The sequence below is a fragment of the Argiope bruennichi genome, chromosome 7 (genome assembly GCF_947563725.1).
Source record: "Argiope bruennichi chromosome 7, qqArgBrue1.1, whole genome shotgun sequence".
NCBI lineage: Eukaryota > Metazoa > Arthropoda > Arachnida > Araneae > Araneidae > Argiope > Argiope bruennichi.
The window spans coordinates 90,500,116-90,519,389 of record NC_079157.1 but is presented as its reverse complement, the minus strand read 5'-3'; the positions used below and the strand labels follow the sequence as shown (position 1 = coordinate 90,519,389).

The 19,274-nt window shown below is 27.5% G+C and overlaps 1 protein-coding gene across 1 annotated transcript; it reads left to right on the top strand.

The window, feature by feature from the left end:
* Nucleotides 1-4,473: 4,473 nt before the first annotated feature.
* On the top strand, nt 4,474-17,460 carry LOC129976346 (receptor expression-enhancing protein 5-like). The gene is made up of 5 exons (XM_056089870.1): nt 4,474-4,748; nt 6,257-6,350; nt 8,533-8,671; nt 13,184-13,340; nt 17,085-17,460. The coding sequence occupies exons 1-5, from the start codon at nt 4,622-4,624 to the stop codon at nt 17,117-17,119; spliced, it is 552 nt and encodes a 183-aa protein (XP_055945845.1). The 5' UTR covers nt 4,474-4,621; the 3' UTR covers nt 17,120-17,460.
* Nucleotides 17,461-19,274: the final 1,814 nt, after the last annotated feature.

Here is a 19,274-nt window from a genome sequence, read left to right as displayed (position 1 = left end):
GGTATCTTTATAAAATGATCAAAACTCTCATGTCAATAAAAATCAAAAGATTTAGTAAGTAACAGATTTTTACTATAACTTACATATTACCGCATTTCATTATAATATAAAAACTAAACTAGAAATATAATGCTTCAAACATAACAATTATGTTCCGTTCAACTTACAAAAGAATTTCAACTTTGTTTGCTTGTTGTAAATAAATGAAGCACAGAATGCACACTTTCTGCTACACTCAATATTGACTGTTATACAAATAGAGTAAAAGTAAACTGTCAGGCTTGCCAAATACATTTTTGACTCCAAGTGATCCAAGTAAAATACCAAATTCCCCAAAGGGATATCGTGACATATTCGTAATGGTTTATGTTGATATATCGTAGTAGGTTAAAGCAAGAATAAAAAAAATTACCGTCAGTGGGTTGTTTAATCCAAGCTCTAACTCTGTCTTGGGAAATGTGACTCTTTACCAGATCGTCCAGAAAATCAGGATTGCTAATGATGTACTCAGCCACAGATTTTGAATCTGAAAAGAAGAAATAAATATATTCCACTATTTATAAATGCATCAAGATATTCTTAATACTAAATGTTTTAAATTTTCAAAAAAAAAAAAAAAAGTAAAGTAAAGAAATGAAATAAATTGCTCAAAGGTCATTTGGTGAAATCAGTAAATCCTTTTTTTCTCTTAACCATTATTTAAATATGAAACCACTGGGTATTTTTGTTTTGATTGAGGATGATAGAGTGTTGAATAAATTATTAAGAAACTGCTGCTGTTAAAAAAAAAAAAAGTCATGGTGTGTCAGAGTTTATTGAGGCAAACTCAGATACACAGACTCAGCGAAAAGACAGGGTCTGTATGGAATAAGATCTGTAACTTCTGTTGTTATATCATACATGAAAGTTATGGAGGTAAAGACAATATTGAATAAAGAAAGGAATGCAAGAAAAAGATTATCGATTCAATAAAAAGATTATCGATTATTAGATTCATTATAAATGTTGGATTACACATCAAAAATCAATATTTCGTAACTATTGTTCTTTAATACCATACAAGGTATTCGCTACCTTACCTAAGTTCCAGAATTTTATGCGAAGGGGATAATAGATAGCATGCCAGAAAGTTTTGGTGAGACTGTTCTTGCTTTTTTTTTAAATAGTCTTACATTGTTGTGACATTTCCCAACCTTATATTTCTAAATATTTTTGACAATCATCTTATAAATTAGAAAATCAGGTCATCGTACATGAAAATTCCTCTTATGATCTTGAGCATTAACTGGCTTTGAGATGGTTTGTCATAAAAGAAGTGAATTTTACTATAAATCCAAGTTATCAGGCACTATATTATAGTACTGAGTATGAAAGATTATTTTTTTAGCATAAGGTGTGAATACAGTATCATTAAATGCAATTTAGAAATCAGATATTAATGGTCAGTGATCAAATGGTGGTACAGTTCTAGAGACGGGTACCATTTGGCGATTTTCCGCCAAATTTTTCTCGCCAAGCCTCGTGAACGCTGTAATCTTCAGAATTTTATATCTCAATATTATGACGATTTTCAAGAGACGCTGGCGACTTTAAAACGCTGGATCTTTAAAGTTTGGCGCCAAATTTGACGGTACCCGTCCCTAGAATTTAGCCCAAATGGTTACTGAAAGTTTAATTTGTTTGCTTTTCAAATCAAATTATTGATTATTAAAAAACTAACTGAATTCAGTAACCGCTTCTTCGTCTGGATCTTTTTTCATCACGACTCCTAGTCCAGATTTCTTTGTTGTCAAAATGGATCTGAAACGCAGTCGAGTTTTCCTCCTCAAATCTCGAAGATAGACGCCGGGAAGATTTTGGAACCCGTGTTTCAGACTGTTGCCCATGCAATGGTCACAGGAATTTGGAAATTGATATTAAATACCATTTATTTACGAGATGGCATAAATAAGCATTTACATTCAGAAGTAAACAAAATTTTAATCAGAATGTGTCTCGTTGCCAAATTGAAGTCAGGAACTTTTTTTTTGATAATTAAAGTTTACATTTTAATAGTTAATTTTAAAAAATCTTCAAGAAATTTAAAATTGAGAATTTTGTTAGTTTTATTACTTAAACACTCATTGGAAGAATTAAAATCTATTTTATTTTATACTTGAATTACATATGTTGTCAGGAGTCAAACTAGCCAGCGAGAGTCGCAAGGATGTCTGCCCTATTAGTATAAAATGCCCATTAACATTATTACGATGGTGAGAATATTGAGCAAAATCGTGGTGATATCGTACAATGACTTGTGTCAATAGAGCGGAGAATATGGTGTAATCTCAACTATCTTTTTCGCCATCAGGTGATAAGTCACGAAATCAAAGTTACGATGAACTACTAATTCAGTGAAAATCGTGCACTACCATATCTAAATTGAATGAATTTCAATATAGCTTTTAATTTTACATTTTACAGAGAGCAAAATATGCTCGACTATGGGACACAGTTCTTCCTACAAGAATTCGTTGAAAAGTGGGGTTTCCACATGAATTACAGAAGGTAATCAGCGAAAAAGTACCAGAAAAAAAAAGCGTTCTTAACTGAGGTGAAAGATGATGAACAGTTAATAACTATTTTGAATTCATGTAAAAGATCATGATGACGCATTTGAATAAATTGGAAAAAGAAAAATTAAAAGGTCATTCAGATTTGAAATTGACAGGTCATCTGTCAGTTAAGAATAAACGTATATTATATAGGAAAAGGCGCGTTTTCTCTTAATTGATGCAAAATGATGGAATCACTGTTTTGAAATTTGGGAGTATCAGATGAAAGGATCATAAGCAAGAAGATCATGAAAAATTTCATCATAAATGTGAGGCAGTTTTTACACAACACAAAAGTGTCTTTGATATTGTCGAAAACAAGTCTAAATTTAAGACAGTTATGCAAGTTCTTTGAATCTGTCATCTGGAGAATTTAAAATTCGCATCAACTTTAGATTTTTAAAAGGTAGCAATTTTCTTAATCTCTTGATTGTTACTGATTCTCAAGAATCCACAGAGAAAAATCCAAGAATCTACAAGATTAATATTTCTCTGAGCAAGACATAACCTTGTAATATATTGAAGCCATATGACTGATCGATTAATAGATTTCTGAATCAAAATGTTTGTTTTTATTGCTAGTTTTCTACCTGGAGCCACGAAATGACTCCGATTCAGTGGCGAATTTAGACATTTTGCGGCTCCAGGCAATGTACATAATGAGGTTCCTATTTTAATACCTGTTCGATATAGTTCACATTTTAAGAGAGTTTTAACCTAATCAACATGTTAATGATTTACATCAGTTTATTTTTTATTTTAACATTTATTTATTTATTTATTAATATAATATAGAAAAATGATTAAATAATGAAGTTCTTGAAGAATTTATTTCAATTATTGCTTAAAGATTTATTTTCATACAGATAAAACTATTTAATTATAGAGATAAATGTAAAAAATAATAGATTTCAAATAGATTTTCTAATAAAAGTTTATTTATTTTGCAGGATCTGTCAAGTGGGGTATTGCATAATCAGAAATGAGTAATTAATATTTCAATATATTTGCATAAAAAAAGTAATTTTTCAATTCATAAATAATGCAATGCAGACAATCATTGCAATCTTAATATTTTTCATTTTATAGAATTTGTATTTTTTTTTCAAATTTATTTATTAGGTAACTGGATTAATAAGAATCGATCTGCCAGGGCTCCACACAGCTCAATGACTTTAAGTCTATTCTGCCTATTAAAAAATAAAAAATCTGTCCTGCGAATACTGGTCATTTAAACTTTATTCACAGTCGCTTTGATATGAGAATCAATTTAGATTATTCTGCGCAAGTACTGTACAAATATTTGTTTTCTATGAAACCCAGAATCATAATTATTGATCCGGCGACTATAATTCGTTACTTAGCAACAGTCCATATATTTAAAAACTCTTTTATTTATTTTGTATTACCTTGTATTCAAATATGTATGAACGCATAGTCCAACAATCATTTTCAATTTACAACAGAATTTTTGGAGATCTTAGTGAAAATGAATACATCATTACGAACCATAAAATACGTTTTAAGATTTAAGCTTCAGATTAGGTACTAATTTTCATTTCGTATCATCTTCGAGTCTTTCTTTCCAGAATACAAATTTTAAATTTTAGTTTCGTTTTGTTTATATCAACTGTCTAAAACTCTAGTGCGACATCAACAAAAAATTTAAAGAAAGATTATTTTTTAATAACGTGATTCTAATGACGACATTTTAAAAAATACACCATATAATTGCGTTATATGTTTTCAGTATAACTTTTGGAAATATACATTCTTTTTTCTTTTTTTAATGCGGAAAAAATAGTAGTCATTATCGATCATAACACGTGATCAAAGAAATATTGTCACAAGCAGCAGATGAATGTTTCTCAACAAGCTACTTCTTCCTTGCATGTGATTTGTTCGTGTAACTACCTTGTTTGAATGTTACCTTCCCCTTTCTCAACGGACTTTACCATATCTTTGTATTCACTGTAAAAATTGTGGTATTATTAGTTTTAATTCTTTCATCCATTAATTAATTAAAAATGTCTGCTGTAGTGAATGGTTATTTAGATCGTTTAGATAAGAAATTGCATGAGAAGAACAAAATAAATGAATACTTCGAAAAAGCTGAAAAGGCGATTGGTGTTAAACGTGTATATTTAGCCGTAGGTAAGTATGATTTTTCCTTCTTGGGTGATGTTCGCAGTAATAAAATAATATTAGATTGTTTTAATAATAAAAAAAGCTTTTTCTTTTAAAGCTCCAGGATTAGTGTTCAAAACAATTCTATTTATCGCAAATATTATTTTGCCGGGTTATTGATCGGAGGAAAGATTTATTGTTCGCGAAATGTTACATAAAGCTTTATTTAAATCCCAGTACTAGGAATATTATAAAATATTTTCTAATTTTTTAGTAATTATAATTTTGATAAATATTATTTCACTGAGACGCCATGTTTGACCATTTACAAAGGTAAAACTGAATTAAAAAAAAAAAAAAATCTTTATTTTAGCGAATAAATGCAGTGTTTATATATTTTTTTCTTTTCTCATTTGATAAAAGGAAAATATGTTAAGACACTTCAAAGAAACATTCTTTTAAAGGAGTAAATTTTTTTGTTTATGAATTCTCAGGTGAATACTGAACTTAAGTTCAGTATGGCAAATGAATTTAATACTACTTTTAAACCTTATAAATTTGTTTGAAGTTCATCCGCTAATACCTAGCTATGATAGCAATACTAGCATGATTTGAAATCTTGATTTGTATTTCTTATATCCTTTTGACTATTTCAGTTTCATGTTTTTGTTAACGTTTTTATAATCCCCGGTTTTTTTTTTTTTTTTTTTTTTTTTTTTTTGCATTATGTTTTTGGGTTAAGAATCGGGTAAGAAAATTACTAATAAATTACAGGAACGGAAAATATGGAAATAAAAATAGTGTAGAAAAATACTTTTTGGGGTAATTTACTGATATAAATATATTGTGTCATGAAATTTTTATATATATATATTATCTCATAATTATATAGAATATCAGTATAGAAAATTTTAATGCATTATATCAACTAAAGAGTACGATTAGGTTAGCATATATAGCAACTTATTGTTTTTTAAAAAATTATAGTTTGACGCTTGTACCGTTTTCTGTTTAGTCTTTAATCGGGCCGGTATTATTATTATTATTATTAGTAGTAGTAGTAGTAGTAGTATATATAGTACCTGGGCATTCCCTTTTTTTTTTTTCTTCTAATTTTCCTGAAATTGAATATAACTTTTTTTAATATTTAAAATGTCTTTTCAAAGTATGCATTGATTTATTCTATGAAATTGAACAATGTATCCTACAGTTACCTAATATGTAATTATAGAATAATGAAAAGAATACTTAACATTATTTCATGTTTTCTTGCACTTTTAAAATTTGAAATGTTGTACATGATATATGAATTTTATAACAGTTCTGATTGAAATGTATTTGAATTCTAAAGTATTGAAATTGAGAATTTACAAAATTTTTATTTGTTTTTAAAAAAATAAAAAGCCAATATTCAATAAATTAGCTTTTATTTGCACTGCTAGACTTTTCTATCTTAAATGCATATTGCAGTGAAAACTTGAGTGATTTTGTATGACATAATTTGATTTTCTTCTATATATGTGTAAATATTGCAGGACTTATGTCCCTATGGGCTCTATACATGATTCTTGGACGGGGAGCTCAATTAATTTGTAATCTTGTTGGAGTTGCTTATCCAGCATATGTTTCGTGAGTATTTTACTATTTGCTCTGTCTTATATAATTGGATGGGGGGAAAAGTTGTCATTTATGATTGAAATTTTAGTTCTTAGTAATTTTTCTCAAAAAAAAAAAAAAAAACTTGTATGGTTTATTTATTATAATTATGCAAGCAATTTCTGGCTGTGTTGAAAATATTTTTTATATGTTCTTTTATCATCTGTTCTCAATAACATAGGATTTGAATAAGAGTTTCAGAAATTTTATTTGAAAACTGAACTATATTATTTTTTTAAAAATTGAGTATTCATCCCTGAAAGTTTTGAGTACTCTACTGTTTCATACTTAAAGATGCATTGGATGGGGGGGGGGAAATAAGCTTAGTATGCTTAAATTTGACAAATTGCTCCTATAATGGAACTATTATCCTGTTTTTATTGTTAGTTTTTAAAAATTTTACTTAGTTAAATTTAATAAATTTTTACAAAAAAATCAGTTGTTTACATGATTATTACAAGGGAATGGAAATTTTAACTGAATCTTATTGTAATATAATTATATTGTTTTATCAAAATGAGACAAATGTTGTGATGCATGTTAAATGTAACAATAATTGTGCCGATATTTTACTTGGTAGTCCAGAGGATGTAAAGAGAAAGGTCAACAGTACAGTAAATAAATCCTTTATTTTAAATTAAACTTAGTTTTAGTAAAAGCTATATATTTTTCTTATTATAGCCCATGAATATCTGTTATAAAAACTTATTTTTGTGACCAAGCTTCACTGGGCTATATAACAGAATGCTTATTATTATTTGTAATGCTAAATATTACTTGCAGCATTTGCAATGGCCACCATTAATTTTTGTAAACGCCCTGGGATTTATCTGTGTTGCAACAATTCATTAGTATTTTGAAGTAAATTATTTATGTAAAATTTTAAGTCTTTCTTAATCTTATAAAATTATAAATAAACTTCTTTCATACTCATAATAAAATATCAGTACTTGTATATTGACCACATGCCATTGGCTAGTCTGAGGCTTAACCACATACGATTGTAGATATGGTCAATAAATTGACATCACATCTTTTTCTAATTAAATGTTGTATTTTTGGTGATTAATCACAAGCATGTGATTCATACACAAGAACCAAAATTTTAAAAAGAATAAACAAATAACAGAATTCTATATTTGGAAGTATGGTGAAAATATTGAATAAATGAAGCCAAAGTGGTAAAAAATGGAGAGAAAATATGATCAAAATTTCTTGAAATAATAAAACATTCAACATAATTTGTTGAAATAATAAAATAAAAATTTATTTACTTGGAGGAAAGTAATTGAAGTTCAATCTTAATTTTTATAAAATTTGTAATAAATTATTTTATTTGAAGTTAACATTAGTTAAAGAAAATATTAATATTTAGGATTATAAATTTATTTTTAAAAAGTGTTTTCTCATAGGTACATATTTTTTACTAAGATATTATAAAACTTAGATTGCTAGTTCAAAAAAGCCTTCAAATTTTTTTCTGTGTTGATTTGTGAATGTTCACTAGTTTTTGCTTTTGCAATTCAGTAGGTCAAACTGAACATATGTTCGTGAATAACATGAAATTACGAGAGATTTTTATGCCTAGTTCTCCAAAATGTTTAAAAAAAGTAGATTGCAATTATGTTTTCTTTAGTGGGTTTTATATGCATGTATTCAAAAGACAATGCACTGCAGATATATTCATATAGGCATAAGCTTTCTATTTGATCTTGTATGGATTGTTGTGTTTTTATATTTAATTAAAAAATTTTAATTAAATTTTTAAAACACTTATTTATTTTACATTTTTAATGCTATAATTATTATAATAAATATCTTTTCCATCAAGGTGTATTTCAAACAGAAATTTATATAATTTTTACTTAAAATATCAAAGTTTTATTTTCAATTTTCTTCCCTCCTATTGCTTTATAGCATGTTGCTGTACTTCGTTAAATAATTTTTTTCATGCATTATCAATTATAGATGATTGTATTTCCATGATTATATGTATATATAATATATATTTTAAATAATAAGAAACCTTTTTTCAACTGTTTCTTATTGATTGGATGTTACTATTATGACTTACTAAACTATGTTAAAACATTAAATAATAAATTGCATTTAATAATAGGCACAATTAAAGTTTAATTTCCTTTAATATGTACAGCATTAATGCTCTGGAAACTAGTAGCAAGGAAGATGATACAAAGTGGTTGACTTACTGGGTTACCTATGCCTGTTTTACCATTGTTGATTTCTTTTGCGACTTCATTGTCTCCTTCATTCCTTTTTACTGGCTATTAAAGGTAAGTGTTGGTTATGTTACTATTTCTTTTCAGAATGCTGTAAATGTGATTTATTATTTGATGTCAAAATTTGTTCTTATTTATGGTATTTTTTAATGTATAATTTAATTTTATTATTTTTTCATTTATGATAAAAATTTCATTTTGATCATAAGATAATTGCACAAAAGGAGTTATTCAAATAGATGGGTGCAATAAATGAAATTCAATTGTGTCATATAATTGGAGGAACTATTTAAGCGTAAAATAAGGATTGCTTAACTTTCTTTAACTTCATTAACATTTAAATGTCAATAAAAGTGAGCATTTCCCCATTTGCTTATCTTTTCTAATGTTCTTTGAAAAGGAACTTTTAATGCCAGAGAGAATTTATTCCAACTTAATTCATAGGAGCCTTTTTTCAGTGGTGTATATAAAGTTAGTCCATCTATATTAAATTATTTCATAATAATTGAAGAATTACATTTTGTTTGTAGCATTTCTTTTTAAAAATGACTATTATTGAATTCTAAAATTAATTTTTAAACTAAGATTTCTGTTTGATTTTATCAAAACAAAATAGAAAATGTATCTGGGCACAAGTAGTTTTTTTAATTCTCATTGTATTTTTTGTTAATATCCATGGACAAAAATTTTAATTGGTTACTGCAACAATGTTGAAATTTTTTTTAAAAAAACTGAATTGCAATTTTAAAGGAAATTTATTTTTATTTGCTGGAGGGAGAAGTTATAATTAAAAAGTATTGGTGCAAATTTAATATGCCTTTGTTGTTATAGCCCCCCCCCCCCCCATTTCTGTTCTGTACCTTGATAATAAATCCTTACATAAATGGTTCCTTGCAGAGATATTTACCTAAAAAGCAAATCTTAGTCATTTGACTGAGGGAAAATCAAGATGAGTCAATATGCTATTTGTGTGACTCATTATAACTCAGTTGAGGGAAATCTCGGTGTTTAGAAAGGAGTATTATGTTAAAATATTAAATCACGCTTGGAAAAAAAAGAACATTTATATGTTAGGTAACAAATAAAAAATTTAACTATTTTTCGTTATATTGTGTTTAAAAATAATTATAAGGAATAAGATATTTTGTTATTTATGAAGACTATGGAATGAAGCAAATTATTTAAGTGATAATGATCCATTATGAAGGTATGCAGTTTCTGTGATTAGAAGCGAGAACAAAGGAAGTCAGTTTTATAAAACTAGTAGACATATAATTGGATAATATTAATAATTTTTCTATTTAAAAATAATTTATACAGCAAAACTTTCCTTTTATTTGTAGCTAATAACCCAATTATGTTATTTGAAGAGATCAAACTTAATATAACATCTAATTATATAACTGACAATATTTTCTTAAATTATTGCATAAATGCCTCAAAAGTGTTTCAGAAATTTTTGATATTTTAATAAATTCAAATTATTTAAATTACATTGGTTATTTTTTTTTATCTTTGTGTGATCACATAGATTAGAAATTAAAATTTTAAAAAATGTTAATTTAAAAAAATTGGTAACATTCAACTTCAATCTTCATTTTTAATTGATCAAATATTCAAGATTAAATAAATTATGAAAGGTGTTTTATGAAATATAAATAATTTAGAGAAGTCAATTTTATGTTTGATATTTGAGACAACATTTTGTGCAACAAAACATAAGTTTTGATATCATTAATACTACTTTAAGATAGAAATGACATAAATATTTTTAACCTCTTAAATGATGGTTTAGCCCTAATTTTCTGGTTGTTCAGTTGCAGAATGAATTAATAATTGTGATGATTAAATTAATTAGTATAACATTTAGATAGTTGGCTGCTGCTGCTGGAATGTCGCATTGCCAATTTATACATTAATACATACTTTTATTTCTTGCTCATATACTTATTTGAGAAAATTTGACTGCTTTAGCCATTATATGTGAAGATTTGCCACATTTAATTTTAGACCATATCAGATTATGGCTCGATATTTATAATCTAAAATGTTCGCTTTTAAGTTTAGTGAAACAAACTTAAAAGTCATTATCATGTTCAGAATATCAAGGAATTCTATCTACAAAATTTGTTTTTGAGGTTATGTATTATATGTTCTAGAAATTAAAAGGATTCCATAATATAAATCAATTGCTATTAATATAATAAAAGTTTTAGTTGTTTCATATTATAGAATTCTATATTTTTTGTGTATTAGCCATACTGGACCTTCCAAATAATTTTGGTACTTTTTTTACGGCCTCCAACCTTTATTTGTCGATTTCTGATATTGCAAAGCTTCATGATGCAAGATACTAAGATAGTTGTATTTGTGGGTTTGCTTGACAATTTTTAGATTATGCCAAGCTCCATTATATATAAGATGCTTAAAATCTTCTGTTCTTTTCTTTACTTGGTATTATCAGTTTATGGCAAGATATACAGGCTTCGTTAAATATATGAGATGAGGATGTTGAGAATGATTTGTATTTTTTAGCTGTTTATTGCAAAGACAGCAAAAATAAACAAATACCACATTCTTTGTTGATTAATCTTATGAGCTTAGATTTGCCGCAGAATGGCTCATTTGACAGAATCCCGATTTGGACACTTTCAAAAGTAGAGGTGAAGGTAATCGTGATCAATCATAGTTATATTCTCTTTGAGGTACCAGTGGCCTTGTCAATGATTGATGCATGGCTTCTTATATCATTCTACCAAAGATAGGATCAAGTTGGCAGACAGTAGCTATGGAACATTTAACAGAAAGACTCTAAATGCAAAGATTACAGTTCTTTTATACATTTTATTATCATTACCATAAACTGGCTCTGTTCAAATTTTTATGCATAATTTATAAATATGAATTTTTGTTTGTATTTTATGCACTGCCATACCATTTATCTGATTGCCAGGGGTGTTTGTGCTCCGGGGAAACCCCGGAATTCCGGGGATTTTGAACTTTGATACCCGGAAATTCCGGGGATCGTCGTTCAAAAGGAAGTAGGAATAATAATGAATTATTTATTTTGATCTGGGTAATTTTGTTTGCTTTGAAAGCAGAAAACGCAAGGTCAGTGTGTGTGGTGAAAACTTTTCCTTTCTTTCTCCAAAGGCAATGATAATGCGTGAAAAGAGGGAAAAAACTTCTTTTTTGTTCTTTCCTTATTGCGAGTTATGACTCATTCCCCCGGTTCTCGGACATTCTCTTCTGAATTCTTTTCGGCAAGTAGGCGCGGCAGAAAAAAAAGGGAGAGACTTCGTTTGACCAGATGTGCGATCACGTGACCTGGGTTCAAAGGTCTTAATTTTGCAAAATTAATGGTTATTAATTTTGCAAAAAAAAAGTAATTCATCGGACTTTTATAATTAGGTCATTCAATACTTCATAATCGTAATTTTTCATTTCTCCCCCCCCCCTTCTCAAAACTCCAAAATGTCGGTAGTAAGTCCGTAAAAGTTTCAGGGGATTTTTTGGGGTCCCACAAACACCCCTGGATTGCGATAAAATGCTTATTGCTTTGAATCTAGAAAATCCATGTTTTTTCGCATGGCTATTTGTTGGATGCTCATGAGTCAGATTTATTTGTTTTTGCTAAAGACAGGGGGAGAAAAAAACTACCTTAAACTATACTAGAATAGAAAAAGTAAAAATAAATAATATTTATGCTTTTTATTTATATATAATTAAATTTCAATTTATGTATTCATTTTTGATAAGGAAATAAATATCCATTCTTTCTATCATTTCTAATTAAACAAGATAGCTATTTCAAATGTTATTTCCAAACTTATTTGTTCTGTGGTAGCAACACGTTGGGTACCAGATAGTATGTTACAAAAAAAAAAAAAAAAAATTTAAAAGGTCTTTGTTTGTTCCTTTTTATTTATTTTTATTGATACTGATTATTTAGATAATTTTCTGAAATCGTAAGCTTTTTTTTCCCCCATATAGTAAGATTACATTCTAATCACTTTTTTTATTTTATTTAGCTTGCTGATTGATTGCTTTACCAAATAAAATAAGAAATTATAACTTTGCAAATATTTTCAATTCTTGTTTCCCTCCCTACCTTCCCTAATTGATTTACACATTTCATTATCAACATGTAGAAAAATAAGGTAATTTTAGGGACATATTAATTTTCTATAGATATATCATTAAAATATTATAAAATCAACTTCTTAGTTATATCAGTTTAAATATAATCTTCAAACATCTGATTAAATCAAAGAATAATTTACCATTTTTTAAAGGTATGCATATCTGTGTGTGCATCTCAATAATATTCTTAATTATTTGAAATTATTTCACGATTTCTGCATCATGGTTGTTTTCGGAACTTCCGATGGTATCTTCTGAATAAGTTGATCATATTTTTGTTCACTTAAATGAGAACGCTGAATTTGATTTTGGGTCATTTCCCTTTATGTTGTATATTGCTCATTTAAAATATGTAAAACCATTAAATGTCATACATTTTTTATTAGCTGAAATGTTATATATTATCTTTTGTTTCCCTTGTAGTGCCTGTTCTTGATCTGGTGTTTTGCACCACTTGCTAACAATGGTTCTACCATTTTGTACAACCGTGTCATCCAACCACTTTTTGTGAAGAATAGGAAGAGTATTGATGAGGTCCTCAACAAAGCAGCATCTGGTGCTGCTGGTTTAGCCAAGGATGGTAAGTTAAAAAAAAAAAAAGTATAATCCTGTCTAGTCTTTTTAATTGGATAATAGATTTATAAACTGACACAATTATCAAAATGTATGGAATTAATCCAAACTGAAATACTATTTAGCATTTTCCTTTTCAATAAGAAAGCTAAATTTTTGTAGTAATGTGTATATTTTTATGAAATATACATTACAAAATCTTTTTATGTAGTCTCATTTAACTTATAATTTTGCTCCATGCCAATCTTAGCAATAGGTAATTTAAATTAATTTTTGTAATGTGGTTGCTTAAAAAAGTATTTGAAAGTGTCTATTACTTCTTAAATTGGAATTTATAAACAACAGTTCCAAATAGCATTTGATTATTGTATTGAGTATTTTAGCTCTTAGTCAAGACACTCATTTATTCATTTACACAATTTTGGTAGAAGTTTCATACATGGGCTGTAATTAGTAAATGTACAGCATTTCGTATAATATTGTAGTATGCAAGTTAACTTGCAAATGGTGAAATTAATTTAAAATACAAATTTCAATTAATATTTTTGTAAATGGTTAAAAATGCTACAATTAAAAAAAATCTGGGGAAAAAATTTCATTTTTTATTTAAATATTTGGAATATTATTTTTAAGTTTTATAGTTATAGACTTCTTTCATATAAAATTTGAAATTAAAATTTTTATATTCTTTCATTGCTTTATTACTTTTTTCTTTTATTACTTTATTATTTATTTTATTCTTTTGTTACTTTTTTTTCATTCATTGCTAATTCATTACATCAAAATAAATCAATAGCATTTTTTTAAAAATTTCAAAATCATAAAATACTTAAACCTACAAATTTAGCTATCTGTTGAAATGGTATGTATTATTTTAAAACTGCATGGGAATATATCATGACTTGCTAAGTTAAATAAATAAATAATGGATTGTGATAAGCTTAATTGCATTAAAAATGTTAATATAAAGAAACATTTCAATTTAAAAAATTCTTTTTCTTTTAACACTGATGCAAATTTGTTTTCAATTGCAAATCTGTCCTCAAATGAGAGTGTTGGAAATTAAAGGTTAAGAAGAAAATGTCTAAGAAATTCTATAAGTTTCTTATTCTTAAGTTATTTAGTCATCTGTATATCATTTGTTATACTCATCAATTTCTTTTATTGCTGAGGAGATATATAAATTTATTGTGCGCCTATGAGTTGTCTCAGTTGGTATATATTGTGACATTCGCAAAGGTGCCAGATAAACTTCAGCTGCCACACGGGCGAGACATATTGATCTCTTTCCTGTTTTGATGCTGATATACTTTCTTTTAGCAAAGAATGTACAAATCTGTTTGTTAAAAACAGTAGTAATATGTGTTGAATTCCATGAAGCATGTCTTTGAATTGTCCCTTTTGATACATATGTTTGCATTAAAAATGTTAATATAAAGAAACATTTCAATTTAAAAAATTCTTTTTCTTTTAACACTGATGCAAATTTGTTTTCAATTGCAAATCTGTCCTCAAATAAGAGTGTTGGAAATTAAAGGTTAAGAAGAAAATGTCTAAGAAACTTATAGAATAAGTTATTTAGTCATCTGTATATCATTTGTTATACTCATCAATTTCTTTTATTGCTGAGGAGATATATAAATTTATTGTGCGCCTATGAGTTGTCTCAGTTGGTATATATTGTGACATTCGCAAAGGTGCCAGATAAACTTCAGCTGCCACACGGGCGAGACATATTGATCTCTTTCCTGTTTTGATGCTGATATACTTTCTTTTAGCAAAGAATGTACAAATCTGTTTGTTAAAAACAGTAGTAATATGTGTTGAATTCCATGAAGCACGTCTTTGAATTGTCACTTTTGATACATATGTTTGCATTAAAAATGTTAATATTAAGAAACATTTCAATTTAAAAAACTCTTTTTCTTTTAACACTGATGCTTTTTGGAATGCAAAATATAGACATTTTGACATTAATGCCTCTTAAATTTTGATAATTAGATTCTTTGTTATAAATTTCGTTTTTTTGGGGGGGGACATTTCAGAATTAACCCTCCCCCTCCAAAAAAATCTCTTAATAATGTAAATAGTTTTGCTCGTTCTTTGTAGTTCTTACCAATTAATTTATTTTAGATTTCAGTTTAAAACTATATACAGGTTTCTTATAATTATGTTTATAAATATGTTCCACTTCTTAATTATAATTTCAAACAGGAAAAATATATTTGAAACATATATAATGCTTTTAGCTTTTTCTTTAATGTAGTTTTTCTGTTACACAGAAATGTAAATATGCTACTTTTAGTGACACATATGGTCTGGTATCCTGAAATCCATGTTATTGTTTTTAAGATTTTATTGTATGTTAATTTGCTTTATTCACTCTTAGAGCAGCTGAATTTAACTTGCTGGTAATGGAGAGGATTAAATTTTGTTGCATTTATATTTTTAATGCAAACAGATTAAAAAAACCCAGCAAGATGTTTTTAAATTGTCTGGGATTCTGTCCTAAAAATTTATATAACAGAACGTTAAAATAATCTTTATCGGTCATTTGTAGAATTGTAAGATTATTGGCCAAAAATGCTTGAACTATTATTTGTCTTTAATTCTGATCAACTTATATTTTGTCTTACATTTCGATGCATTTTCTTTGTTCTTCTTTCTTCATTTTAATTAGGTTTTTTTAATGTTGTTGTTAACTTACCAGCTGCTTATCCCGCTATTTCCACGGCTTGGCATTTAGTCGGTCCATTTTCTATTGCATCTCGCATTTTTTGCGGTTTAGTGTGTTTGTTTTTACGATTACAGATTCTTATTATATCATTATTGTGTAACATATAGTATCAGTTCACTTTATATGAAAAATATTTGCAAACATCTAATTTAAATAGTGATTTTAAAAAATTATACAGTCAGAGGATTAGTGATTATTACTTGGTATATATTTTAGTGTGTATATATATATGCACACCTGTGTGTGTATATAACTTTAGTGTATGTATATGAATGTGTGTGACACACACACACACACATATATATATATAATATATATATACATATTATAATACTGATCACTTCATTTATGAAATGGTTATGTATTATTTGGTGTATTTTTAACCTGTGTATTTCTTTTCATTACATTCCATACTGTAAGGTTTTGCAATTGTTTTGTTATTTGTAAACATATATGTTGCACATGTTTGGGTAGGTTAAACTGGAACAATTAATTCTTCTTGTGTGAATTTGACAGAAAAATAGGGCAGTCTGTACAGAACTATAAATGCTCATTTTCTTCCTCAATCATACAATTAAAAGCATGCTAATTATATACTGTGCTGTAGATTTTTCTATATTTTCGGCCGAAAAAAGAAAATGCAAGAATAAAAAATATTATGCATATTTTGTTGGAGGAAACCTAAAAATGTACATGAAAACTTATTTTAAAAATGAACTAAATTTTAAATAAAAACTTAGTGCATTCATAAATTATTTAAACTCATTTTGCTGATCATTAATTAGTAATTATGCTGTATCCAGGATGATGGTATCAAAAATAACAACTTTCAATTTTTGAAAAGAAAGGGGGGAAAAAATCTTTACTCTTTAAAATGAAATTTCTTATTTTATTTTGAACCTTTTTAAATAACTGGCAGTGAGTCAGTAGTACTTTTAATCTTAATAAAATGTTAAATTTTTTACAACGAAATAATTTTATCTTATCTTATTAACGAAATGTATTATCTTTCAGTTGCAGGAAAGGCATTTGCTGGCAAATCCGAATAGATCAGCAATGAGTGGATATTTTTGCGGAGGATTGTTGAACCAGCAAAATATTTCTCTCCAGGGGTTTTCATCTTTTGTACATAATATTACTTAAGTCTTGTGATATCGTTGAATTTCAATTGCCTCTGAACGTGCCATTGCTTGTAGCTTTTGAAGCACTCCACTTCTTATGCAGGTGGCTGAAACAATTAATTTGTGACTTTTTGCATTAACCCCCTCTCCGTTATATATATATAAAAAAAAACCTTTGCTTTGTAATATTTTGCATTCGTAGTCCCTGTTGAGTATCTTCAGTTCGTTATTTGTAAGATATATTTGTAATAAATTTAATTTTAGAGTTTTGTCTGCTTTTTTTTTCTTTTGTTTTTGTGCATAATGACTTGTTTTTATGATTTTGTTTTATGTAGTTTTTAAATGATTCATTTCATCTTGGGTTTTAAAGAATTTTTTTAATGAAATGGCAGTAAAGGTTATTTTAAATTTTGTTTGCTCTTAGTTTGGGTTTTTTATTTTTTAGAACGTATTTTGATTTTATATTGCCTTTTTTTTTTACTTGTGAATGTTGTTAAATGTCTGTTATCTAAGACATGTAGAAAAGAAATAATTAAATGATTTTTAGTTCAATTTTTTTTTTAAAATGTGACATTTATTTTTAATTATTAGTCAAATATATAGTAAATTTTATTGATGTATTATATCTTCTAAAATGGGAAAGAGCTGCAATGCTCTGCGTGAAGCACCATGCAGTGTTGGGTTGAATAATTACCAATTTCACCATAAGTTCTCGCATCAAGCCATAAATTTCTAATGTGCATGTATTTTAATTATCTTTAATGTGCATTTGACTTACATAATAAAGTACCTTCTGATTAATAGTTTCTGATTATTTTTTTTTATGTACTAGCTATCTTAGTGACCAGAATTCAAATTGAAATTACTTAACCAAATTCTTTTTAGAAAGAGAAAGTGGAATGTGCCTGTAACTGTAGTAAAATTTTAAATGTTATCAAATGCACTTTTCATAGAGCAAATTTGAATGTAATTGCATATGATTTTCATATGTACCCAAAATGAATTTAGAGAAAGAAATAGCATGTTCAGCTTTTGGTATATTAATACATTGCGTACTGCTCACAAGTTTTCGCTTGTTTCGTGCACCATTTGTTAAAGGTTGCTCTCAAGTTTTCACGCTTTAATTTCGTTTCCTAGAGTGAATTATGATTTGTAATCATAATTTAAATAATTTACCAATTGTCTAAAAACATGCTGTCCCTGGTGTATGTTTTAGTGATTTTCTCAGCAGTACTCAATGCATTAAAAAATTAGATTATATATTTGAACAGATTTTTGCAAATTTATTTTACTTTAATGAAGTTAATAGATTGATTTGATTTTCATTGACTTCGAAGAAAATTTTGCTAACTTTGATCAGTTTTTACTATTCAAATCCATTCATCTCTTTAAACTTTATACATATATGTATAATGGTTTGCTTTTATTATTAATCCTCTTGGAAGGAGTAGACTTGATAATATTTACAGTTAAACAAGAACTTCTTTCTTCAAAGTGAGAATACAAGAAGGAAAAAAGATAACATGAAGTATATGGAAAAAAATCACATGGAATGTTTTTATTGTGAATTGGTAGAAAGTCTAGGAAATGTCTTTCCTAGATATCTTTATAATTCACATCGGCGATCTTTTGTTTTGAACAATATTTTAATACTGGGTTAATGGCTTTCTAAATATTAGAGAGATGAAATCAAAGATTTGTTATAGGGCAGTTTGTTGCTTAATGGTCTGGATCACATATAAATTATACATACATAATGATTTTGTGGACCAAGTCCTTACCTATGGTAGATAACAAAAAACCTATATGCTGTAATGATTTGACAGTTTTTTGTATTGAATTTCAGAATAAAGAAATTTCTCTCTCATTTGCTGAATTTCAAGGGATCACATTTCAAGATTTTCTGACAGTAGAATTTATAGAAGTTGATTTTGTTGTTAAGAATGAACATGTCTAATGCTTTGCCTTTGTTATCTATGAATACTGGAGCTAGAGAAATTTTGAACTGGCAAGAGACATGTTGCAAAATGGGTGAAAATCGTGTTGAGTTTGCTTGGCCATTCAGTTCTGTAGGGGCTGACCT

Coding starts and splice junctions, on each gene's coding strand:
- LOC129976346 (XM_056089870.1), top strand. CDS start 4,622: ATGTCTGCTGTAGTGAATGGTTATTTAGATCGTTTAGATAAGAAATTG. Junction 8,672..13,183: donor CTTTTTACTGGCTATTAAAG/GTAAGTGTTGGT, acceptor TTTCCCTTGTAG/TGCCTGTTCTTGATCTGGTG. Junction 13,341..17,084: donor TGCTGGTTTAGCCAAGGATG/GTAAGTTAAAAA, acceptor ATTATCTTTCAG/TTGCAGGAAAGGCATTTGCT.